Here is a 26,514-nt window from a genome sequence, read left to right as displayed (position 1 = left end):
AATACTTAAAATTTTCTCCATACAAACTCAAGTCATTTGCAAACAGAGATAGTCTGTGTTTCCAATCTAGACACCTCATATTCATTTTACTATCATGAATGCCTAGGCTACCCCCCTGCATAGAATGTTGAGTAGTCCTGATATGAGTGGACATCTTTGTCTTATTTCTAGTCATTGGGGAAAATATAGAGACTTTAACATAATTTATGATGTTATGTGATTTTTTTGTTGTCTATGTTCTTTTAAGATGAAGAAAGTTCCCACATAGCTGCCTATTCACATTCATAGCTCTCTGTTGGTCAGCTCCAGGGTTGTATCCATAAAACATGTCTACAAAGCCTTCTGAAGGTCATGGGAATGCATATTGTACTTACATGGACTTCCATAAGGTCACCACCCATGATTTTACTGTTTATAACATGGAGTATATCCTTATGCCCACATAGATAATGAAATCTGAGATCCTCCCACCTTAATACCTGCGTGAGAATTCGAGTTTGACTTTGAAAAAAGTTTCTCATTTCTGGTATTTAGGCATTGTTGTTTTCAGCACATGTAATACAAGAAACCTTCTGGCACCTAGCATTATACTTCTCTCTGAGACATGACAGCTTCCTTTATATCCCACATTTTAACACGTTTAATTATTGCATTCATTTCATTATAACTGATTTTTTTATCAAATTTAAATATTTTATCCAATCTTCGTTTCTTTTTCATTTCAGTGAAAACTTTTTCATGTATCATGATATACACTGAATATCATCCATCCCTACACTCTGGGCAAAACAAGGCAAGTAAAATATTATAAATGAACCAGAAGAGAATTTGGAGAAGGAATGCTCCATCTTATAAGAGTAAATCAAGATCCCTGAGTTCTGACTGCCCACAGTTAGAACCAGAATGGTGATAACTCAAGACTTTACCAGCATGAATGTCACGGACACAGGTGGTACAGTACTAAACATAAAGTCACCTGACATGACTCACTGATAGTATGAATTATAGAACTTCCAACAGTGTACTAAGCCAGCAGATTTTATTAAGGCTAGCCTTGCAACCATATGTGTCAGAGAAGTCATTTTTCTTGTATTTTTTCGGGGAGACAGGACTGGAGTTTGAACTCAGGGCTTTGCACTTGCAAGGTAGGTACTGTACTGCTTGAGCCAGACCTCCTGTCCATTTTACTCTGATTATTTTGGAGATGGGTCTGAAGAACTCTTTGCCTAAGCTGGCCTCAAATCGTGATCCTCCCAATCTCGGTCTCCCAATTAGCTAGAATTACAGGTGTGAGCCACCAGCATCAGGCTCACACTTTCTTTTTCAATATGAATATTTTATATTTATTTTTCTCACCTATTGACTTAGGCTCCATTGCCCAGCACAATGATGAAACAAGATTGGGCATCTTTATCATGATTCTAACCTTTAAAAAATCACAAAGACTGTCAAGACACCCTTTGTTTTATGTTAATTTTCATGGATGCCCATCTTCAGTAAAATTCCCTTCTTTGACTAATCTGTTTAGTGTTTTTGCATCAATGGATTTTTGGTTTGTCAACTATTTATTCACCATACTTATAGGTAAACATGTTGTTTATTCTGTTAATACATTGCATTGTTTTGTATCATATTGATTATTTTTTGGACATTGAAGAAAACTTGCTTTCTTAAATAAAATCCCCTTGTTTAATTGCTTTTACATGTTGATGAATTGTTTTCCTAGTGTTTCTTTGGGATGTACTCTGTCTTTATAAGACGTATTGATTTTTGTCCTTGTTATAATGTCTTTGACTCATTTCATTCGTAAGGTAAACTGCCCTAACAGAATGCATTTAGAAGCTTTCTCTTCTCAATTATTTCATTTTGTTTTATTTTCAATAAGAACCATGTATCATTAAGAACCATGTATTCCATTGACACTTGCATAGTAGAAATATGCTATCCATCACCAAGCCCTAAGGTCAAAGACAGAGATGGTACCACAATCCAGATTATATAGGTACCCAAACAGTTGTAAACATTTGGAGTGTCCAGAAAATACACTTATAATCCCCAGTTATATGAAAGGTGAAATTAAGTGAGAGACACATGTGCTGTGTATAGATGTTAAAATTGTGGTAGAAAACAAAAGGACAACAAGGCACAACATATCCCAAACCCCCATGCAGTGCTTTAGAGATGGACAAAGGTGGAATGGTAATTGTCTACATGTGCTGCTTAAACAAAGACCACCAGTGCAGGAAAAACTGTGCACTCACCTCGCATAGTTCCCGCTTAGCCCCACAGCTCTCTGCTGGGCAGCAGAAGGCCCATGTCCTAGAAGCACATTTCCAAAACACACCAAGCCATGAGAGTGTACACTGCACGCCATAGAATCCAGAGTCAAGACTCTTGAATTTATGGTCTTCAGTCATGCAACATATTAATGTAACACCACATTCCCAGCTTCAGTGAGAAAAGTAGCTCCTTTGGTCCGGAGAACTGTTTTTAGTTATAAGAACTATATACAACACATTTCTAATACTCCGTGCAACAACATAAGAGATATACACAGGCTGAAAGAGGACTGTGCACATGAGCTGGATTAATAAAAAATTCCACAGCAGGGAGGAAATGCCCAGTCTCACACACACAGCTTCGTATTCACAGCACACAGACCTGTACTGGTCACAACCATGGCTGTGTCCAGAAATGATATCTACAAAGCCCACAGAGCCTAGATTGCCCAGTGCACTGCATGGACATGTACAGAGTCAAGATCCTTGTTTGTAATGTTACAAATATGGGACATAAACTAAAAGAATTCATAGCTTGAAAAATCTGGCTTCTTTTGCTTGGGTAACCAGAGTGAGCAACAAGGCTCACCTGGACAGTCCTCACTTCAGATGTCAGGATGGAAAATCTTTAGATGTTGTGTTTTAGGAATTTATAATTAAATCATCTTAACTCCCCATCTCATGCTTTATTACTTTGGACAAAAAAGCCCAATTTAAATTCTACATCTCAACACACAGAGTGTTATATCATTCGTTTCTTTTAATTGTAAGTTCAGTTATATTTAAATGCTGGAAAAATCTCCTTCCTCCTTCATTTTAGTCCAGATTTTCTACTCTGTGTGTTATAAGTGCCATACTTCATGAAATTTTATAAAGACAGGTGGGTTGTCATAATGGACCACAGTTTTATTTGGACAAGGAGTGACCGAACTCAATGAGGAACAATGAGCACTGGGTGCTCAGCGTTAAGAGAAGAAACAGTTCTGTGCTGAGCCCCAGTCTCTCTTCCCCTTGATCTGACTCTGATAGCATAAGTGCTATGATTTCCCACAAACTACTAAACCACCTGTGAATAGATTTCACAGAGTCTGCCTGTCCACCAGAATTCTCAGAATATATCGCACATGACCTAAAGTGATGAATGTGTTCTAAAAATGTTTTCTGTGAAATAAAAATGTCATCCATTCATACTTGTGACCTTAATAGAGGATCATTTCTGGTGACTTAGACAGTAACTGCTGTACATGTCTATTATTTAGCTGATCTGTTCATGTCTGTTGCTTTGTATGTGCCATTGACAGTACCCGGGCACAACTCGGATGGGAAAACATCATGACTGCCCTGGCAACTTTGGTTGAAGTGGGGTATTTTTCACCTGAAGCCACCAGGAGATTCAAAAGCAAGGAGAGGTCAAAGACAATTCATGTCTCCAACATGTAGAGTAGGATATGCTTAGGACCTGCTTAGGGAGGCATTAATGTCAGTGTGACCAGGTTGAGAAGAACATTCTGTAGTGTAGGTAGGTTCCTACAGGGGTGTCTCTGAGACTAAATAACATCTGTCGTCTATGTTCTAATGACATCCTCAATCTAATATTGTAAAAACTATTTGGTGTACCGAAAAGAAAAGTTTCTCTTAAATAATTAGCATGTCTTCAGTATTTATGAGATATGAACAAGAGAGCAAGAGAACTGATACTTTATGGATACTTTCCCACCAAATTGATAGCCAGGCATTTGTTTTGCCAAGCAAAACAATACTGTGTTCAGAGAAATCTCAGGCCACATCTTGGCAAAACAAAACATAAGGTACCTCTCATCTTCACAGTATTATTGCATCACAGCCTGGCAGCATTAATCTTAACTTCATTGCACATAAATAGCATCCCTCTTTGCAAACCCTCCACAGAAACTGACATTCATATAGTAAACAGCAAAGGCAAGATAATTCTCAAATCTAAGGTTAACTGGAGCTGGGCACTGGTGGCTCACACCTGAAATCTTGTCTACTTAGGAGAAAGAGCCAGCATCTGGCTTCAAGACTTGAAAAAACCCATCACAAAAAAAGACTGGTGGATTGGCTCAAGGTGTAGGCCCTGAGTTCAAACCCTAGTACCACAAATAAAATAAAGTCAACTGCAGACTTTCTGGGTAAATACAGATTATTCTATCATGCCCTTTTAAAATGATGGGTGTGTTTGACATTTTTGTTGTTGGTTTTCTGTTTTGGGTTTTGTTGTTGCTTTTGTTTAAACAGGTTCTTGGCATGCACCCAGGCTGGCCTCATAATCCTCCTCTATCAGCCTCTCAAGTGCTGGAATTTCAAGCATGTGCCACCGTGCCTGACTGTCTTACTTTTATAAATAGAAGATTCTAAATTAATTCATAATGTGTAAGTTTTATCATCCACTCATAACAAAAAATCATAGGAAATTCTACTTTACATACATGATGTGTCATTCATCCTATGAATAAGCATCATTTCCTATATTTCTAAAGGATATTGTGTCATCCTTTGTCTTGTTGCAAGAAAGTTACATCACATGAAGGAGTTTGTCTTTTGTATTCAGAAATAAGACAAAATGTTGGAAATCAAGGACATTAATTTTTGTATCCTTGCCCTTTTATCCTTACAGCACTGTGAAGCAATAATGACATCACATGAGCCTGATTACTCTTCAGTTCTTATCACAGGATGTAGGGAAATGCCTGGGAAATTTTTACCACATTGTTCTTCAGACCTTCATGTGTATCTTCTCATGTCAGGAAATCTGCTAAGGTTCTTTTCACATTACAGTGTAGAAATTGGAAGCAGTGAGCTGGGACAATATAGTAGAGCCCTCATCATTGTGTCTTCTCTTTACTGTTTGATGTACCGTGTCTTGCAAGCCACTGTTACATATATTTTGTCTAGTTTTTACAAGTGGTAAAGCATGTCTAATCCTTATTAGTTTTTCCACGTTATCTTCATTAATTCCTACTTTAATTACGCATTCATTATATACTCCTAGCTGTATGTTTCTAGTTAGCAATGTTGAAGTGAATAAGGAATAATTTGAGTGAACACTTCACAAGGATGACAGCAGGTGAGCTGGCATTCGTGGCAACAAAGAGAACATCAGCATTAACCAATTACAGCATCTGTAGGAGCCCCAGTGAGGGTCACCTACTGTATGTCAGTCAGTCAAAGATTTGATATGATTCTAAAAAAGATGATATCTGTGTTAATTAATGTCTTACACACGTAATAGTCCTTTTTTGGTTGTATTAGAGTTTAAACTCAGGGCTTCATGCTTGCTATGCAGACACTCTACCTCTTGAGCCACTCCACCAGCCCTTTTTTGTGTTGGGTATTTTCAAGATAGGATCTCCTGAACTATTTTCTTGGGCTGGCTTCAAACCATGATTATCCTGATGTCTGCCTCCTGAGTATCTAGGATTACTTACGTGAACCACCGGCACCCAACCATAATAGCTTTTCTGTAGTTGTTGGAAAAGTCATCCTAGAGTGTTAATGACATAAGTTTTATTCACTTAAAAGTAAAAGCAGTAATGAAGTTAGTTCATAAATGCATGCACAAATATCTTGATATTGTTATTGTTCTGAATCATATTTGGATTCAGAGTCTAGGCTGTCTTCACTTCACCCTTGCTGGCATGACTAACACAGTGAAGCTTTCTCAATGGAAATGTCCATACCATTGATGCTATTGCACATACGTTGAACCTCCATGTTTAGGGGGATTTTCTAGATATCTTTCTGTTTCAGATTTCTAGTTTAGTCCCATTTGGTCTGAGAGCATACATTTTCTTACTGCATTCTTTTAAACGTGGTTATTTATTTTTCAGTACTGGGCATTGAACCCAAAGCCTCACCAGGATAGGTAAGTACTCTATCAGTTTAGACATGCTCCCAACCCTTTTGTTTGTAACTTTACTCAGGCACGCCTCAAACCCTGGGTCCTCCTACTTAGGCCCACAATAGGTGGGATTAGAGGTAGGTTTGTTTTGAAATAGGCTCTGTTAGCCCAGGCTGGTCTAGAACTCAGTATATATCCTGGGCTGGCCTCCAAATTGCAATCCTTCTGCCTCTGCCTCTACCTCCAGAGTGCAGGGATTACACGCATGCACCACCATGCCTGGCAATGTTTAGGGATGTTTTATGGCAAGAATATGGTCTAAAGCCAGGCCCAGTGGCTATATCTGTAATCACAGTTTCTAGGGAGGTGGATATTGGGTAGATGGTGGTTCCAGGCCTGCCTGTGCCTGTGCCTGTGGTCCCAGCTTTGTGGGGGGCCATAAGAATAACAGTCTGAGGCTGGCCCCAGAGCAAAGACATGACAACTTAACTGAAAAATAACACAAAGACTCGGGATGTAGCTCAACTGGTAGAGCAGCTGACTTACAAACATAAGACCTTGAGTTCCAACCCAGGGTCTTATGTTCCAGCCCTGCCATTAATTAATTAATTAATTAAAAGAAAATATCATCTATCTGGATGGATGGTCCATAATATAGACTTAAGAAGAACATATATTTTGCTATTCTAGGATGAAGTAATAGTTCATAGATGTGATTGGTGGTGGTATCAAGTTCAACTTTATCCTCGTTAATTTTCTTTTTTGTTGTTGTTTGAACTTAGGACTTCATGCTTTCTAGGCAGACCTTCTATCACTTGAGCCATGCATCCAGCTGCTCACAGATTTTCTGTGTGCTAGATTTGCTGGTTTCTAATACACAGGAGGTCTCTAAGTACAATAGTATATTCACCTATTTCTTCTTGTAGTTACACCAGTTTCTGCTTCAAGTAGTCTGAACCACTGTTATTGGGTTCATGCATGATAAAAATTGTTATGCTGTGTTAGAGAACTGACCCTTTTATAATTATGTAATTTGATTTGTTATCCCTGATGAATACATATACATATGGACATTGATGTTTTTATATAAACCTTTATAGATGAGACCAGTAATATATGGTATGAGAAGGAGACATTAGAATTATTACTGCAAGGTGCTCACAATACCAATGAAGCAATCTAGCCTTATTTGAAACACAGTTCGACTTGTAAATGTCATATTGCAAAATGTAGGGAAGATTGTTGGAGAAGGGCCCCAGTTCTTTCTGGATATTTACCAGAGAGTGTTTCAGTCCCTTGCTGCCTCAGTTTCTGCCACATGGAGAAATTTTCATCGAAGCTGTGACTGGAGAAAATTTGCTAAGGACAGAGAATCACAATATATTGTCACATTATCAGTGAGGCAATATCTCTTCACCTGCCAATATTACATTATTTAAAAACAATCCCACATCCTGAACATCGGGATACAGTGTTGTGTAACCCACCTGTGGGGATCATTTAGTGCCGTCATAAAGTATACTTACTACCTGAGATCTGTCAACTCCAAAGGAGTTTCTAAGTCTTCACTTATCTTTCATGACCTTGGCCCTTTTGAGAGTATTGGGCAGGCATTTTATCAAATGCCCTACCGTATAGATTAGTCTGATGATTACTTTCATTTTGAGATGGTCCCAGTATGTAGGTGAGGCTGGCCTGGAACTCATCAATGTCTTATCAATTCCAGAGTACAAATGTTGCATGTGTTCTATCATGAGCATATGAAGTTGTTTTGTTGTTGTTAGTTTATTTGTTTTGGTGGTACTAGGTTTGAACTTAGGGCATCATGCTTGCAAGGAAGTCACCATTACTGCTTCAGTAACTGCACCACATACTAGTTTTTGATGCTATTTTAAAACATATTTTATCTTCACTACCCAATCATTCATTATTTTTATAAGGGAAGACAATTGATTTTGACCTATTCAATTTTTTTGTGGGCCTATGGTGTGAACTCAGGACTTCACACTTGCAACAAGCCCTCTACTGCTTAAGCTATACCTCAAGTTCATTTTGCCCTGCTTATTTTGGAGATTGGGTCTGCAGAACTATTTGGCCAGACTGGCCTGGAACTGTGATTCTCCTCATCTCAGCCTCCCAAGTAGCTAGAATTGCAGGTATGAGCCTCTGGCATCCAGCTTATGTATTCATTTTTGCAAACTAAGAATGTTAAGTGTCAACCATGTGCCGTGTACAACGTTACACTTCAGAAAAAAATGAACAACCAAGAAATTTCTCCTTTATTTGAGAGATCAGTCAAGTAGAAATTTGATCAGTCAGGCAATATAAATCAAATCAGAGCAAAGAATGAATTAACTAGGAGCTACAAATCAAATTACATTAATAAGGAATATACAATATTCTGAAGAAATCCATAAGATATAAGTTCATACAATTGGCATTAAATGTTCTTAGAGGAAGCAACTTATTATGATTGAATAAAAAAAAAAGTAGCAGGGCCAGCAGGATGGCTGTAGTGGTAGAGTGCCTGCCTAGCAAGGGTGAGGCCCTGAGTTCAAACCCCAGTACTGCCAAGAAAAAAAAGATTAAGTAACTGAAAATCATACAAATTTAAAGCTACAGCAGACAAAAGAATGATTAGCTTTTCAGATAGAGACCAGGACAGGTAGAGCAGTGAAAACATCACAAGAATATAAAGAACTTTAATTCCTGTTAGTTTGTTTGGATTTGAGAGTTTTCTTTGTGGTGATTCTATTCATCAATCTCAGTGGAGTCTCCATTCTTCTTTGTGCTCTAACACTTGAGCCACCCCCAGCCCTGTTTTTGTGTTGGATATTTTTGAGATAGGGTCTGGAGAACTATTTTCCCAGACTGACTTTGAACTATGATCCTCCTGATCTCTGTCTCCTGAGTTGCTAGGATTACAGGCATGAGCCACCAGTTCACAGGTTACTACAGGTAACATCAGATAGTATACAGGTACTTTCAATATACACAACTTTAAAAAAAGCATTTCATCTTTTGGCCCTGCAGTGTATAGAAAACTGGTGGAGATATACCCAAAAGACTGTTACTCCAGAGGCACCTGCACATATCCATGTTTATTGCGGCACTATTCACAATAGCCAAGTTATGGAAACAGCCAAGATGCCCCACCACTGACGAATGGATCAAGAAAATGTGGTATCAATACACAATGGAATTTTATGCAGCCATGAAGAAGAACGAAATGTTATCATTTGCTGGTAAATGGATGGAATTGGAGAACATCATTCTGAGTGAGGTTAGCCTGGCCCAAAAGACCAAAAATCGTATGTTCTCCCTCATATGTGGACATTAGATCAAGGGCAAACACAACAAGGGGATTGGACTTTGAGCACATGATAAAAGTGAGAGCACACAAGGAAGGGGTGAGGATAGGTAAGACACCTAAAAAACTAGCTAGCATTTGTTGCCTTTAACGCAGAGAAACTAAAGCAGATACCTTAAAAGCAACTGAGGCCAATAGGAAAAGGGGACCAGGAACTAGAGAAAAGGTTAGATAAAAAAGAATTAACCTAGAAGGTAACACCCATGCACAGGAAATCAATGTGAGTCAATGCCCTGTATAGCTATCCTTATCTCAACCAGCAAAAACCCTTGTTCCTTCCTATTATTGCTTATACTCTCTCTACAACAAAATTAGAAATAAGGGCAAAATAGTTTCTGCTGGGTATTGAGGGGGGGGAGAGGAAGGGGGCGGAGTGGGTGGTAAGGGAGGGGGTGGGGGCAGGGGGTAGAAATGAACCAAGCCTTGTATGCACATATGAATAATAAAAGAAAAATGAAAAAAAAAAAAAGAAAACTGGTGGACTAAGACTAGGAAGTAAAATGGGTTAACACCATTTATGATATGTTTATTTATGTTTCATTAGGCAGTGCTGTAAAAAACCGCCTTTACCTGAAAGCAGAATTGTCACTCTGCCAGTCTTTGGGAAGTTTTGAAGTGCAGGTCTAGTGAAAGGTACACAAAGCAAGTAAAGGAAAGATGCCTTGTCTCATTCTAAGGAAGATACATTGGAGCCTGGTTTGCAGCATTTTAAAGTTCATATAGCCATTTTAAGAGATTAAAATTGTGTTTGCTTTAAACATTTGTCATCAATCAGCACAATTGAGAGTTTCTAAAACATTAGCTAAATAAGCCCACATTTAAAAAGCAGAACATTCTTGGGACACTAGTGGATCACACGTAATTCTACCTACTTTGGAGGATGAAATCAGAATTGTGGTTTGAGGCTAGTAAGAGCAAATAATTTGCAAGACCCCATCTCCAAAATAACCAGAGCAAAATGACTCACAGGTTTGGCTCAAGCAATCAAGTTTAAAGCCCAGAGTTCAAACCACAGTCCAACCAAAAAAAGACAACACTATTCATTTAACAGAATTAGTGCTTCACAACTTTTGTCTAGTTCTTTCTTGCTATCCTGCAAAAACACCTTCACCTGATGAGTTCATGAAAGCATCTAACATCTGTAACAGACTATTCTAGACCTAGCTCTAAATTCTAAGTGTCAGAAAAAAATCCTGTGAAGTGGGTATGTCCACAGAAAAATGAGAGTGCTTCTACTGAAAGTATCTAGTTTTCTCTTAATGTTATCAATGCAGTCTGCTCTTGTGTAATAAGGCTGGCCTTACTTCCACTGCTCCTTCATTCTGCTGAGGGTGCAAAAGGCTACGATGTGGCTGGGACCTCTCTAAGGGACAGGTGTGATATGGCTCCTGCAACATGTTCCACATTTAGGCATGAGCAGATGTCTTGGACAAGCCCAAAGTGTGGAAGGAGAGGTAAGGCATTGGTGATGACAATGTCCCACCAGAGACTGAGAAACTCTGGGTGAGTTATGGTGGGACCATGGCACTCAGTTTTGAAACCTTTTGATTTGAGAGGGTACATATCATTGAAGGGTTTGATTCATCCCAGAAAATGCACAACATTGACACTAGCAACAAAGACTTTTAAAGTGCTGGAAGTTAGGATTATATAGAAATTCTGCTTATGCTTATGTTGTAGATCAATGATAGTTATTTCTGATAGCTACTGTTGACCACTTGTTTAAAATATTTTGAAGAAGACCTGGTCAAAATTACCTTTCTTGGAAGCAAGAAACAGCAATTGGTTATAGGCTTCAGCTGAGGGCTGATAGATAAAGACATGAGTTGAAGCAGACAAGCACCCCATGTTGTGTGCTGCTGACAATTCTCTGCTAAAAGATCATCAATATTTGGTAGCACCAGCATGTTGCATCCATGAATATAATGGATGAATATGGTAAGTTCCCATTTTTTTTTGTTTTTGAAATTGAAGTGTCTTTCTTACTGCCTAGACTAATTAACAACTTCTAGGCTCAAGCAATCTCCTTGCCTTAACCTCTCAAGTAACTGTAACTACTGGCTTGGGCCACCAGCGGATTGTTTTATTAATGATTTTGAATTGCACGCTTTCATTCATTTGGAATATTAACCCATTTTGAGATATGCAATTAGCAAACAATTTCTCCCATTCTCTATTTTCCCCATCCCTCTGTTGAATTGTGCCCTTAGAGATACCCAGGGAGTCTTAATTTTGATGTATTCCAGTTTACTTATTTTTCTCTTTCCTTAGGTTTTGGTGACATATCCAAAAGATCATTTTTTCCAAATCCAATGTTTAAAAGCTTTTTCTCATAATAGCTTTATTGTTTTAGCTGTAACATTTAGGTATTTGATACATTCAGAATTAAGTTTTGTATCTGATGTAAGTAGAAGATGCAACTTCATTCTTTCTGATAGGTATAGCCAGTTTTCCCAGAACCATGTGCTGAAAAGACTTTCTTTTCTCCATTGAATGTTTCTGAAACCCTTTCAAAAACAAACCAATGTGAGGTGTCATTTCCTTAGGCTTGTGTATTTAACATACATTCTAAAAATGTTGTTACAGGGATGGTATATAACTCAGTGCTAGATCATATGCCAGACATTTTCAAGGTTTTGGTTTAGAATTTTATTTTTTTCTTTTCACCATTCCTAACATAACTTGCAGGAAAAAATGTGGGAAGGAAAGTAAGTAATTGTGCTTTTCCTACTAGGAGTATCATACACCTTTATTAAGAAGACCATGAGGATGTGAGGGCGATCTGGCTGCGACATCTGTCACCCCATTGATCGCCAGGGTTGATTCGGCTGATCTGGCTGGCTAGGCGGGTGTCCCCTTCCTCCCTCACCGCTCCATGTGCGTCCCTCCCGAAGCTGCCCGCTCGGTCGAAGAGGACGACCATCCCCGATAGAGGAGGACCGTTCTTCGGTCAAGGGTATACGAGTAGCTGCGCTCCCCTGCTAGAACCTCCAAACAAGCTCTCACGAAGACCATGAGGCTAGGGAAGAGTTCAGGAAATGTATTTTCTGAAGAACCTGTGGGGGAGGGAGAGGCAGAGGGAGTGGGTGTGTGTGTGTGAGAGAGAGAGAGACTTTAAGAAATTGCTAATTGACTTGCATTGTACAGGAAATGTTCAGAAAATGTTTTCTGAAAAGCCCATGGGGTGAGAGGAAGAGGGAGAGAGAATGTGTATATATGTGAGGGAAAGAAAGAGAGAGAGAGAGAGAGAGAGGATTAATTTTAAGAAATTGGCAATTGGCTCACGTGATGCTGGAAGTCTGATAAATCCAACCACTACAGTTGTGATGTCAATCTGAAGTCTTAGGGAAGAGTTGAAGGGTAGAATATGAAGTATTTGTAGAGTCAGAATTGTCTTCACTGGGTGCCTGTCTGGACTACTTAGTGAAATCATCTTAAAGTGAAATAAAAATGGCTGAGAATAAAGCTCTGTGGTAAAGTGATGCCTTACATGCTGAAGACCTTGACTCATTCCTAGCTCTGCAAATAAATCAATGAATACTGACATGGTTGTTATATGGAGTAATTTTAATGTGCCATGAAAAAATACCTTTTGCATTGAACACAATATGATGTAAAATGTTAGGTGCAAAAAATAGAATCTTACATAAAATTTTTCATGTTTTGTGGGTTTATTTTAATTGTTTTGTTTTTTGGTGCTGGGAATTGTTCCCAGGGCTTTTTGCACGCTAGGCAAGTGCCCTAAAACCGAGCTGAATACTCAGCCCCTCATTCAGGCTATTTTCCCCTTCATTTTTCAGAATATATTTGTTGTATGGGGGGATTTAGTATGACACTTTCAAATGGGCTTACTTGTACACTGGTTAGATCACCACCCCACCATCGTCCCCCTCAACCCCCTCCACCCTACTTAAAGCAATTGCAAGATGCTTCATTGTTCTATTCTGTATACATATAAGAAACCCACCAACAGTATTCCTTCACCTTCATCCCTAATTCACCTCTCCTCTCCTACAAGTTCATTTAGTCTTTCAAGATGTAGTCCTCTGGATTTCTGCTGCTAAATATTTAATTTTATCATGAAAAGGATTCCCCTTCCAGTCATACATACTATGAATATTTCAATGTCAGTGGCCTTTTTCCATTCTTACTGGTTGCAGGGTCCCCTGCAATGTGGCAAATCAGTGCGCATGCGCAGACTGAGGGGTTGGACTAGCGTGCCTGCATCTGAGGGGCGGGAGGAGCCTGCAAACTGGCAAGTCCTTTGCAGAGAGGAGAAACCGCTGGACACGCCTGGTGCGTCAGCCTGCGGAATGGTCATCCAGGCGATGGAGCGAGTAAAGTCAGCAGCTCCAGTGACTGCTTTGAGCCTTGGGAACGTTCCTTTTTGCTTAACAGGTATTTGAAGTTTGTAGGACTTGGAGATTGTATAACCTGGGAACCTTTTGAGAATTAAAGTTGCTGGTTCAGCAGAACCAGGCTTGCTGGCTTGGGACTCAGCTGTTCCGCTCTGTGTTATGGCAATAGTGTGCCTGACACCTCTGCCACAGTCCTGTCAAGTCATGAGGGGTCTTTTTTGGGTGGACGTTTGTCCTTCAATTCTGAGGCTGTTACTGTGGATGGTTAGTGGAGATGTGTGGGAGGAGGCGGTGTGACATCAGAGCAGCTTTAAGGAAAGATGCGTGATTCTGCACTTTCTGGGGTAGTATGCCTAGCTGCTGGCCAGGAGAGAGGGTCGTTAGGGTTTCTACATGGCACTGGGTGGGGCGGGTTGACACAATGATTGCTACTGGGATGCTTGAATGATGATTCAGTGGATATTTGTGGGTGAGAGCAGGGTAAGGGGTAAGAGGGTAGAGGGGATTGAGGGGTAAATGATAAGTGGGTGTTTTGTGGATGTAAGTATTTCTGAGATGAGTGGGGGAGGGTGGATTGGAGGTGTATGTGTTATGGCAGTGGTGGTCACAGTGCAGGCACTGGTCCATGTGACATATTGTGAGAGGGTGATGAGGAAGGTACATTATGAAGGGGGCTTGGGGTAATTTGGGGATCACTTGAGTGTCTGAAGCAAGTGGGAGGGTCAACAGAATTACCACTGTGGTGTGGAGCCAGAGGGGTGAGAATGAGGATGCAGCAGGCAGAAATAGAGATTTTATCTTAAAGTAATGATAATTTTTCTGTGGCCTTGTGGTGGTCCCATATTGTGATCGTGCTTTTTAAAAAATCTAACCCACCCTCACTATGCGGATGAATGTGCGAAAGTGTTTGGGTTTGTTTCCTTGTATATTTTACCCTTGTCTTACAGTCACTCACTGTGGTGGCTATTATTGTATAACATAGGGAAAGGTGTGTAAAACTTGTATGTAGGAATCCCCTGACAGTTGTGGGAGGTGAAGCTACAATGGAAGGTCTTTTTCTTTTCATGGCATTTTCTAGGGTTAGGAAGCAAGACTTGAAATGTATCTCGAGAATGCAGTGTGGTGATTTGTGTGATTCCCCAAAGGTGGCTGCCTATGCAGATGTGCCAGTCTGCAGAAACACTGCCGGGTAGAGGGCCATCGCCCCCTCTCACAATGGAGATGGGGCAAGGGCAAGCTGTGGGTGTCTGCTGAGGCCCTGCTGGAAATTCAGCCACTCCTTCTCCAAAGCACAGTGGTGGAGACAGGAGCTGGCCTAGAGTGGATGACTCCCCATTGCACAAGCAACCCCCTCCCAAAGTGCTGCAGTGCAGGAGGCTGGGTAAGCATGCGCAGCTGGGAAACTTCTGCCCCTAGCTGCAGTGGGGAAGGCAGATCAGTGGGGGTTGTGTAACCTCAGACTGGGGAGAATTACTGCCATGTCTACACCGGGTGCCAAAGCATTCTACTCATTCCCTCTCCTTCCTCAGTGTTACACTGCAGGGGGAGGGCTAGAAGAATGTCTGCAGTTTCCACTTAGCTTGGCTGGCTTGAAACTGCTCTGCACTGTGCTGCAGTGCAGCCAAGGAGGGAAATGAAGGAGGGGCCAGGGATTTGTTAAGCCTTCACTTGTGTGTGGTGGCAGATATCCTATGCCCCTGCTTTTCTTTTCTTCCCTAGGCTGCTGTTGTCGTGGTCTACAGGTTACCTCAGGACCTACCGTGCTGCTTCAAGCAGCCTGTGCCACTGCTAGGAATTTAATTTTTTTGTTTGTTTTGTTTGTTTGTTTGAAACAAGATCTCTGATGGAGCCCAAACCTGCCTGGACTTGTGATCCTCCAGCCTCAGCATGTTGAGTGCTGGGATTACAGACACGGGCAACAACTCCTTGTTGTTTAAGGTTTGTATTCAAATTAAACATTTTTTGCAGATTCCCTCCTCATTGAATTTTACAGTTTGCTTCTGTATTTTAATTGAGGATTCCATAAGCCCTTAGAGGGAAATTACATAATGGTGTTGGGAGAAGGATTTACTGCACCCCCTTAAATTGTTGAAAGTAGAAAAAAAAAAGAAAATATCCTGAACAATATGGACAATGTAGTACCTTTTTTATAATTAGACATATTTTATTCTGACAGGGTTTCAAGTGTCTTGCATGGTTGTACTAACAGCATATCTGATTACTTTACCTTTTCCCTAGCAGCTTTTCTGTACCACATATAGGAAGGTCTGAGGGTGATTTTTTCCCAATATTTAAAATTAGGATATATTCATTGTACCGGGGGAGTTCATTGTGACAATTCCAAATAGGCTTATATTGGACATTGATTAGATTACCCTCACTGTCTCCCCCTCGACCTCCACGCCATCCCACTTAAAGCAATTGCAAGAGATTTCTTTGTTCTATTTCATATAAGTATATGAAACCCATCAACCATATTCCCTCACCTTAATCGTCGTTCACCTTCCTCACTCCCGTAAGTAGCCCCCTCCCCCCCCACACACACACTGAGGGTGATTTCTAATCTTGATTATTTGGTCTGTTGGGTCTGCAGTGACGTTTTGAGAAGCAAGAATTGTACCCTAATCCTTTGCACAGATATAAGAATAGATAAATAGTTCCCTTCACATCAGGTCAATAGTGGTTTCTCAAGTCTTTCCTCAAGGCACCCGTTCTATGAGTGCTTAGGGTTTAACAGCCCCCACGCCCAGGACACTGGTTTCTTAAAGAGGCTGGGTTCTCTGCAGAGTGGCACAGCCGTGCATGCGCAGAGGGGAGGGGCGGTGTGGGCCTCAGCTCTAGGTGAGACACTGAAACTGACAAGTCGGCTGGAGACAAGAAATCCTGCGCAGAGATGGAGGACAGCTGGAGATGCCTGAACCTTCACCTGATGACCAGTTACTGAGGTGGTGGGGTGAGCAAGGTCAGCTGCACGTGGATGGATACTCTCAACCTGGGAAATACTCATTTTTTTCATCAGTTATTCCATATTTTATTTATAACGTTGGAATTTTTGACAGCCAAATACTTGTCATGGAAGAACCAGAAAGGACACCTTGGAATCTTGGGACTCAGCGCATTGCTGTGGCACTGTTGTGCTGCATCCTCACTCCCCTCCATCTATCCTGTCATATCACTATAGATCCTTCAAATCTCAGGCTGTTACTGGGGGTTGTATTCATGTGTAGGGAGGAGGGGGAGCGACCATGAGTCAGTTAGAGGGCAGATGTGTGATTCTGTGTACTTTGGAGGATGTTACACACTGAAGTGACTCACTTGAGAGAAAGGTACATTAGGTGTCGCTGGTGGGGGCGGTGTTAGTGGGTGGTGGGGAAGAGATGAGGATGGGGAGTGTTGACATGGTGATCATTGCAGTGCAGTAAGTTGGAGGTCATGAGGACGTTTGGGGTGTGAAGAGAGGGTGCAGGTGAGCAGAAACCACTGTATTGTAGAGGGGCAAGAGTGGGAAGGAGGAGAAGAGGTGCAAAATATATAAGAAAGAGTATTAATTTTCTGGGATTTGGGGTAGTCATTTTGCATGCTGTGATCATGTTTTTTCAGATATTTATTAATTTAATTTTTGGGCAGTACTAGGGTTTGAATTGAGTCTGAGGCTTCTCCATAGGCCCTCTACCACTTGGACCATGTCCCTAGCCTTTGTTCCCCTTTGACAATTTTATTATGTTTTCCTGTGTTTTTTCGAAGTTTGCTGACATTTCTAAAACCGTTACTTTGACTTTTTGTCAGCCCATTCATATTAGCTCCATTTACACAAGATGGTTCAATGGCCGTTTTCCTGTTTCGTTGGTGAGATTAAGTGTACCTCAGTGTTCTTCCACCTGTGGTCTTATATCAAGGTCTGCACATTTGATGAAGTAGGTATGTAACTGTAGTCTTGCAAACAGGCTTTTCCTGGAGTTCTTTTCACTTGTAAGCCCATCCTAAGATTCTGGACAGTACATTTGGCGTGGTCCCTAAGCCCAGGTTTACTTCCTAAGCCTGGTACTTCCCAGCAGGCCCTGTGCAGGACAGGAATCCTATGTCATCACATCACAGACTGATGTGGTAATAGGCTGGAATCCTGTGGCAAGCAAGGTGGGTGAAGCTCTAGTACACTCCCACATCCCATGGTCACAATGTCCTACCTACCACAGCAGGAATGCAGATGGTAGATCACATCTGCCTTGAAGGGGATGTGGTTGCCCTGCCAAGTACTAAGGCAAGTCTAGAGACTCAGTCCACGGTTACTCGCCTTGAATCTAGGGGTTATGGGAATGTGCCCATTGTTCATTTTAACTGTAATGGACTGATTATTAAAGCATAGCTCACTTAAGTATTCCCCCAAGGAAATGCTGTATTGTGTTTCATGGTTTTGAGAGATAACCTAATACTGTTTCCTGCCCTCTTCCATTTTATTATTGTGCTCTAACCAGGTATCATCTTTTATCTCATATTTTTGTTGTTTCTTTTTTCAGACAGGGTCTCACTGTGTTGCCGAAGCTGGCCTGCAAATTACCACATAGTCCATGCTGACACTGAACATGTGGTCCTCCTGCTTCAGCCTCCCAAAGGCTGGGCTTAAAGGTGTGTAACACCACACATGGATCTTACCTCATTTTCATAGTCCTTGTAAAAGTATTTTCTTGCATAGGTAGTTGTTCAAATTGAAATCTCTGTTGAAAGATAAGCAGTAGAGAATCCTATTCTGCCATTTTACTCTGCCTTTTTATTCACCTGTTTTCAATTGAGATATGTCTTTTTGATTTAGATTTGTAGAAATTTTCTATATATTTTGAACTATAGATCCTTAACAACCATACAATTTTTCAAATATTTTGTCAGTTTGGGGGGTTTTCTTTTCTTTTCTTTTAAATAGGATACTTTGAATCATGATGTTTCTTAATTCTAATGAAGTTCAGTTTATCTTTTTTAATCACTTGTGCTGTTGGTACATCATAGAAACCACTGTCTAAGCTGAGATCTTGCAGATTTATTTCTACGTTCTCTTCTATGTGCATTGCAGTTTCTGCTCCTATATTTATGTTATGATCTATGTTGAGTCCATTATTTATATAGAATGTGGGAGGCATCCAGCTTCCATGTATATGTATATCCATTTTCCCAGACCCATTTGCTGAATAAAATATGTTAACACACTGAATTGCCTTGACATCTTTGGAAAATTCACAGACCATAAATTTAAGGGCTAATTTTTAGATACTAAGTTCTATTCACCGATCTATATATGTCTTTTCTTATATCAGTGCCACAATGCTTCTTCATTACTATCACTTTGTAGGAAATGTTGAAGTCTGAAAGTATAGTTGAATACTGAAAAATCATTCCTGTTTTTTTCATTCCAAGACTGGTTTTACTCTTCTGGGTTTCTTATATTTCCTTGTGCAATGTAGAGTCAACTTGTCAATTACTGCCAGAACAAAGTCAGTTGGAATTTTGACGGCATTGAATGAATAGATTAGTTTGGGTAGTATTGCCATTCTTACTGTATTAAGTCTTTTGAACTAAGAATATGGCATATTTTCCATTTATATAGATCTTTATTTTTCAGTGTAAATGTGTTATAATTATTTAGTTAAATTTATTTTTTGGAATGTTATTTTTCTTAGCATTTTAAGTGGAATTGTTTTCTTAGTTGTATTTTTAGATTTTTACTTGTTAGTTTTTAAAAATAAAATTGACTTACACATATTTGCCTGTTCCTCCTGTGTAGCTGGAATTACAGGTATGCACTAACATACCCAGCCAGATGTTAACAAAAAATTCTAGGAAAAGCCAGTTAGTGTGCACAACAGGTGGTTTTAACCTACTTACAGATTCTATTGTACATACATTGTACAGTTATTTTAATCAATAATTATTGCCATATTGATCTGGCTACAAACAGATTGGATGCCAAACAATATTTAATACTTAGAGTCCGTTTCTGCTCATCCAACCTAGAAATAAGTCCTTAGGCATGAAGTTTTTGGCAGGCCAAGGTGAATGAATGATTCATGTAGAGAAAGCCTAGAAGAATCAACAAAAAATTGCAAAAGTTAAGAATAACAACAAAAGATTCTTACAACATCCTATGCAGTAATCTAAGAGGTGGGCATAGACTGAGGAATCAGCACATGTGCTTGATACAGAGAGAATCCTGCAACATGGAGGACTTCCCAGGCACACCACACAGCTCAGTGTCCACACCCAGAGCTCTCTGCTGTGCAGCTCCAGGCCTGTGGACACAACCACGCCCAAAAGTCTCCAAAACTATGGGATGGCAAACTGCACTGGCATGAACATCCACACTGAAGAAACTTTCCTTCATGACCCACGACCACGGGTGCATTCTCCACACCAATCTCACAGCTTCAGTGATACCATGTGCTCCTTGGCCCTAAAGACCCAGAGTGCGAGGTAATGTTGGGAGCAGGTTAGATACTTAGGTGCTGTTATTTTGACCCCTCCAAGTTCATATTTAACTCTGATAAAGGATAGACAATTACATTTCAACTTAAACCCTGAGGGTTACTCATGCATTTTAATTTTAAATCTTTTAAAATTGATGCATAAAAGCAGAAACATGCTTTTTTATGGGGTACCATGTGATATTCAGATACAAGTGTATGTTGTGTGATGTCTCAATCCAGGTAAGCATATCAATCTTTTCTAGCATCATTTCTTTATGGTAGAAACACTGAAACACTTTTCTTCTAACTTTGAGAAATATATGATACATAATTGTTATTTATAGTTAGGCCCCTGTGTGATAGGACACCAGAAATTCTAGTTTCTATCTAATTTATTTCTATTTCTATCTAATTCTTTTTCTATCTAACAGTCTTATTTCTATCTAAGGTAACTTCATATCATCTTTTTCTCCCTCCTCCTCATATTTTCCCCAATCTCTGGTTCAACAATTTAGATTGCACACATGAATGAGATCATATCGTAATTTTCTTTCTTATCACAGCTTATTTAATTTAACAGAAATGTTCACTAGTTCCATCCATGTTGTCTCAAATAACAGGATTTTGTCCTTTTCATGGCTGAATACTTTCATTCTTCCATTAATAGTACTATGTAATCCATTCTCCTTTTATGACTTTTGATTTTTTCCACTTCTTGGCTATTATAAGTAACACTACAGTAAGCATGGGATGCAAATGTTATTTCAACATACTGATTTCTTTTCCTTTGGATGAATAACCAGTAGTAGAATAATAGAGTTGCTGGGTCAGACAGTATTTCTAGTTTTAATTTTCTGAGAAAACTCCATGCTGCTTTTCATAATGACTGTACTCATTACCATTCTCACCAACAGTTCATCGGGGTTCCTTTTGCTCCAGTCTTCTATAGCATAGAGTTAGTGTTGTATGGTGACTGTGTCCCTGTCTTAATGCTACTGCTTCTGCTGGCCACCATAGCTCTTCTAGGGAAGAGAGGAACAAAGACTTGTTTATTCCCTGCAGTCCTCCCTACTTCAGGACACTGTTTTCCCAATGTGTTATCACTTCATTCAAAAGAATTTCAAGTAAGAAAGGAGATGGCAGAAAATGGGTCCCTCCAAGGTCACCCAAAGAACCACCCTCCATCATCACCACAATATGTTTTATAGTGCACCTTTGTAGTAATCCTAATCCCCACTCAGCAATTACTGATATGATGAAGTTTACTTGGCAGTCATTGATCACACCCATTTTAATAGTTTTTCCTTTTCTAGAATGTCAAATAAATGATATCATAATGCCTTCAATGTGTATGGCTGGTTTCTTCTTACTTAGAATAGTGAATATAAGCCAGGCACTGGTAGCCTATGCCTGTAATCTTAGCTACTTGGGGGGCTGAGATGGGGAGGTTCTCATTTCAAAGCCAGCTTGGGTAAATAGTTTTGAGACCCCCATCTCAAAAATAACCAGGCAAAATGGACTGGAGAAGTGGCTTAAGTAGCAGAATGCCTGCTAACATTTGCCTTTTATACCTATGATAAATTTTGAATTATTAGATACAATGAAAAATTGCAGTAGACATTTATGGTATGTAGGTGCTCAATAATTCTAGCAATTATTGGTAAAGTTACTATCATTTCCCCATTAAATTACCTTGGCACATAACTCAGAAATCTGATCATCTGTGTGTTGATTTATTAATAGCTGCTTCATTGCCTCATTTATTTAAATTGCTGTCATTACATAAATCCCACTCTATTTTGACTAAAGCTGCTTCATTTTAATCCTTGAATTAGGTGGTATGTGCTATACAGTATTGTCCATCCTTTTTCTAAATTCATTTGACTAATCTACATCCTTTTCCTTCTCATATACATTTTAAAATCCACCTATTTCTAAATATTCATAATAGGATGTTGATTGAGTATCTAGCAAATGTATGGATAAATTTATAAGAATTGCCCTAGTAATCATGAGCCTTCAAATTCATGAAAGTGCCATATTCCTACATTTACTTTCATCATTTTTAATTTAGCTCATCATTGTCTTATAACTTCCAGAGTAAGAATTTTGCAGGTATTTTGTCATAAGCATATCATGTTTTTTGTTTGTTTTATCGATACTGGGGTTTGAACTCAGGGCCTCATGATTACCAGGCAGGCACCCTTACCTCTCGGTCCTTTCCACCACTTACCATATTTTGATGTGATTTTAAAACCTATTTTAACTTCACTACCCAATCGTTCATTATTTTTAAAAGGGAAGATAATTGACTTTGACCTATTCATTTTTTTATGGGATTTGAGTTTGAATTCAGGACTTTTTACTTGCAACAGGCATTCTAGTTCTTGAGCTAAACCTAGAGTCCATTTTGCTCTGGTTACTTTGGAAATGGGGTCTTGAGAACTATTTTCCTGGGCTGGCCTCAAACTGTGATCCTCTTCATCTTAGCCTCCCAAGTAGCTAAGATTACAGGTATGAGCCACTGGTGCTCAGCTCAACCTATTCATTTTTGCAAACTAAGAATGTTAAGTGTCAACCATGTGCCAGGTACAATGTTACATGTAATTAACAAAGAAATTTCTCCTTCCTTTGTGATAGCAGCCAAGTAGAAATTTGATCCATTAGGCAGTGTATCAAATCAGATTGTAGAGTCAATCAACTAGGAGCTACAAATCAAATCACATTAGTAAGGAATATACAGTATTCTGAAGAAATCCATAAGATGTATGTTCATACAACCAGCATTTAAGGTTCGTAGAGGAAGCAACTTATTATGATTGAATACATAAAAATAAGTAGTGGGGCCAGCAGAGTGGCTCTAGTGGAAGAGTGCCTGCCTAGCAAATGTGAGACAAACACCAATATTGCCAAAAAATAAATAAAAGTAGCAGAAAACCATGCAAATTTAAAGCTTTGGCAGTCAAAGGAAAGACTGCTTTTCAGATAGAGACCAGGGCATGTACAGTAGTGAAAACATCACAAGAATATAAAGAATTTTAATTCTTGTCAGTTTATTTGGTTCTATTTATCCATCACAATGGAATCTCCATTCTTCTTTGTGCTCTACCACTTGAGCCACCCCTCCAGCCCTGTTTTTTGTTGGCTATTTTGGAGATAGTGTTAAGAAAGTATGGTCAGGCAAGAAACCAAGCAACACTTGGAGGAGTGGAGAACTCAGATTTTATTTTTATGCCAATGGGCTCAGATGTGTACCTGTGTCTGAGCACTGAACAAAGGATTCACAAGATATTTAAAAGGTAGTGAGTGCAGGGGTGAGGATAGGTAACACACCTAAAAAATTAGGTAGCATTTGTTGCCCTTAAAGCAGAGAAACTAAAGCAAATACCTTAAAAGCAACTGAGGCCAATAGGAAAAGAGGACCAGGAACTAGAGAAAAGGTTAGATCAAAAAGAATTAACCTAGAAGGTAACACACACACACAGGAAATAAATGTGTGTCAACTCCCTCTATAGCTATCCTTATCTAAACCAGCAAAAACACTTGTTCCTTCCTATTATGGCTTATACTCTCTCTTCAACAAAATTAGAGAGAAGGGCAAAATAGTTTCTGCTGGGTATTGAGGGGGTAGGGGGGAGAGAGGGGGTGGAGTGGGTGGTAAGGGAGGGGGTGGGGGCAGGGGGGAGAAATGACCCAAGCATTGTATGCACATATGAATAATAAAATAAAAAAAAACTACTATTAACTCCACTTGCAAAAAAAAAAGATCAGTTAGAGATGAATCAACGTGGGTTGTAACACATGTGTACACGAAAAGCAATGCTAGGAATCTCTCTGTATAGCTATCCTTAACTCAACTAGCAAAAACGCTTTGTCTTCCTTATTATGCTTATGTCTTTTCTTCAACAAAATTAGAGATAAGGGCAGAACAGGATCTGCCTTGAAGTGAGGTAGGTAGGGGAGAGAGGGTGGGGGAGAGGACTGGGTGGTGGGGGGTAGAAATGACCCAAACAATGTATGCATATGTTAATAAATGAATAATTAAAAAAACAAACAAACAAAAAGGTAGTGCAGGGCATCAGGTTACAAAATGTGCTCAGGTTATGGTGTCCTAACCAGTGAGTTAGGTTGTTTAGGTTAATTGGGCTGGTAGTGAGCTAAGGACATAATGTTGTTTAGGTAAGAACAGCAGGGGAGGCCTGCTTTGGAAAGTTTATTTACAAGAAGAGACAAAGAAAGGCGGGAATGGGTGCTTATTCTGCATGGTGCCTTTTATCTTAGTCCTGAACTTTTGCATGGCCCTAATAGGTAATTCCTCACAGTTCTGTCAGAGGTTACAGCTTTTAATTGACAGTTTACCATGTTTTATGGTCCTGTTTCAAGGCGATCTTCCTCTTCACTACCACTTGAACCACTTTGCTGGACCAAGGGTGTCATTTTTTAAATGTTAAATTCCAGGGCTTGTAATGATATCAGTATTAGAATATCTGTTTAGCATGATCCCATGCCTGATTTTTATCCTCAGAATCAAACACACACATAAAAACACAGAGTTAAATTCTGAGTAAATAATGAGTAAATAAATAATTCATAAATTGAGGAGAATATCAAGTTTCAGACCAGCCTAGGCTGTGTAGTAAGACCCACTCTCCAAAAATAAACAAACAAAATAAATACATAATGTAAGCAGAAAAATAAGATAACCATGCTCTGTTTGGGTGCAGTATAGGTGAAGCTGCTGGATTTTCTTACGTACATGCCAACAAGAACAAAGTCATCACCTGGGGACAAGATGTACTGATGGAGTATTTGGAGAATCCCAAAAACAACATCCATGGAACAAAAACGATCGTCTCTGGCATTAAGAAGACAGCTTATCTGAAAAGAACTTGCAATGAGTAATAACCATGCCTATTTATTACAAAACAGAAATGTCTCCTGGCTTTTTTATATGTACCATCATTTTTCTCATAGCACCAGAATTCAGATCATGAATAGCTAACAGAATATTTTTGTTAGACAATCCAGAAATAAGCAAAACTGGCTTGGAGTTAAGTGAATGTGGTCTTTCTTTAAAAAAAAAATCCAGTTAAGTAAATATTGACACTGTTTTCCCTTTCTGAAGATCTGATGGGACTTACTTAGTAATATTCAACTTTTCACAGATGGAGAATCACATCTCAAAACCTAGTAAGGATTGGTTTTATATTGAGATTTATGTAACTGATAATATGAAAATGTTTAAATACTAGGAAATTCCCTTCACTATCTCAAAACTAAGCAAGACTTGTCTGTATTTCAATTTGTGATCATTTGCCTGATAAAGGCAATGTTGAAAATAAGGAAGCAATGTCGCAGTTTTTGGTCTTGATAACTACCAATTTAAGTAGAAATTCCTTTATTTCAAATGTTACTTTTTACTTATTAATATCAAAGTATATTTAAGATTTCTCACAACAAAAGGGTAACAGGTGATTTTTCATGAACTTTCCATGTAGTCTCCCATTGTTCATACTACAGAGTAGAAGAGTTGGTGTGTAATGTACACACAGTTTTGTAGCTAAGGGCTTATATGTACCAAAAGCAGTAATTAAAATTAACAGGACGAATATTTGAGCTGCAGTTGTATCAATTCCACTCCCAAGAACAGACACCTCAGTGATGTGAACTTATAGAAACCAGGCCACACATGCTTACAGGTGTGTGGCAGCAATGTGAGTGATAACTCCAAACTAGACATCACCCAAACATCAAGAATACAAAAGACTTATCAAGTACGAGATAATAATATACATACATGGATATACATATACACACAAGTGTATATTATTTACATATATCCACTATGTAGACTGTGTGGTAAAAAAAATCTATATATGTATATACACACACATATATATATATTACATAAACATACATAAGGATAGAATGCTGTCTCTATTTGAAACTGAAAAATCTGGATATGCACACAACATCATGCATGATACTGAACTACCCTCAAAACAGCACCCAGTTATGGCAGTACTGAGGTTAGAGGCAGTGGCCTTCAGCTTGCTAGCAAACCACTGTATGAGCAGATTCATGTTATAGATAATTTTTAATTATTTGTGACATGTGCACACATAGATAATCAGCCAAAGAGTACCATAAAGAATTGGTCTGCATGGCTGTTGCTCCAACTTTCTGTCCACAGTCATAT

General features: G+C 39.3%; 1 protein-coding gene, 1 long non-coding RNA gene and 1 pseudogene across 14 annotated transcripts in view; 2 read left to right on the top strand and 1 right to left on the bottom strand.

Moving 5' to 3' along the window:
- The window catches only part of LOC141419282 (uncharacterized), a 72,558-nt gene extending 59,561 nt beyond the window's left edge, over nt 1-12,997 (top strand). The window contains exons 4-6 of one of the 2 annotated variants that reach the window (XR_012444067.1): nt 6,128-6,162; nt 9,172-9,421; nt 12,243-12,997. This is a non-coding gene — a long non-coding RNA (uncharacterized lncRNA). Of the gene's footprint in view, nt 1-725; nt 6,085-6,127; nt 6,163-9,171; nt 9,422-12,242 lie in introns of those variants that run through there. The other variant, XR_012444068.1, reaches the window with a different exon arrangement.
- Nucleotides 10,689-12,046, bottom strand: LOC141419278 (glycogenin-1 pseudogene; annotated as a pseudogene).
- A 459-nt stretch (nt 12,998-13,456) lies between the features above and the next one.
- On the top strand, nt 13,457-25,924 carry LOC141419281 (uncharacterized). Of its 12 annotated transcripts, none has more exons than XM_074062087.1 (6): nt 13,462-13,906; nt 15,162-15,247; nt 15,586-17,784; nt 18,381-18,489; nt 20,055-20,322; nt 25,040-25,924. In XM_074062087.1, exons 4-6 carry the CDS (start codon nt 18,432-18,434, stop codon nt 25,215-25,217), a joined length of 504 nt encoding a protein of 167 aa, XP_073918188.1. In that variant the 5' UTR covers nt 13,462-13,906; nt 15,162-15,247; nt 15,586-17,784; nt 18,381-18,431; the 3' UTR covers nt 25,218-25,924. The 12 variants fall into 12 exon arrangements, with proteins under 12 accessions (XP_073918190.1, XP_073918189.1, XP_073918188.1 ...); XM_074062086.1 differs by having other exon boundaries at nt 13,463-13,850; nt 15,012-15,247; XM_074062085.1 differs by having other exon boundaries at nt 13,463-13,906; nt 14,945-15,247.
- The last annotated feature ends 590 nt before the right edge of the window (nt 25,925-26,514 follow it).

The sequence above is a fragment of the Castor canadensis genome, chromosome 19 (genome assembly GCF_047511655.1).
Source record: "Castor canadensis chromosome 19, mCasCan1.hap1v2, whole genome shotgun sequence".
Lineage (NCBI taxonomy): Eukaryota > Metazoa > Chordata > Mammalia > Rodentia > Castoridae > Castor > Castor canadensis.
The sequence above is the reverse complement of the archived record's forward strand: the minus strand, read 5'-3'. Positions and strand labels throughout refer to the sequence as shown.

Coding starts and splice junctions, on each gene's coding strand:
- LOC141419281 (XM_074062080.1), top strand. CDS start 13,588: ATGAAAAGGATTCCCCTTCCAGTCATACATACTATGAATATTTCAATG. Junction 13,907..15,011: donor CGTTCCTTTTTGCTTAACAG/GTATTTGAAGTT, acceptor GATTCCCCAAAG/GTGGCTGCCTATGCAGATGT. Junction 15,248..15,585: donor GCTGCAGTGCAGGAGGCTGG/GTAAGCATGCGC, acceptor TTTCTTCCCTAG/GCTGCTGTTGTCGTGGTCTA.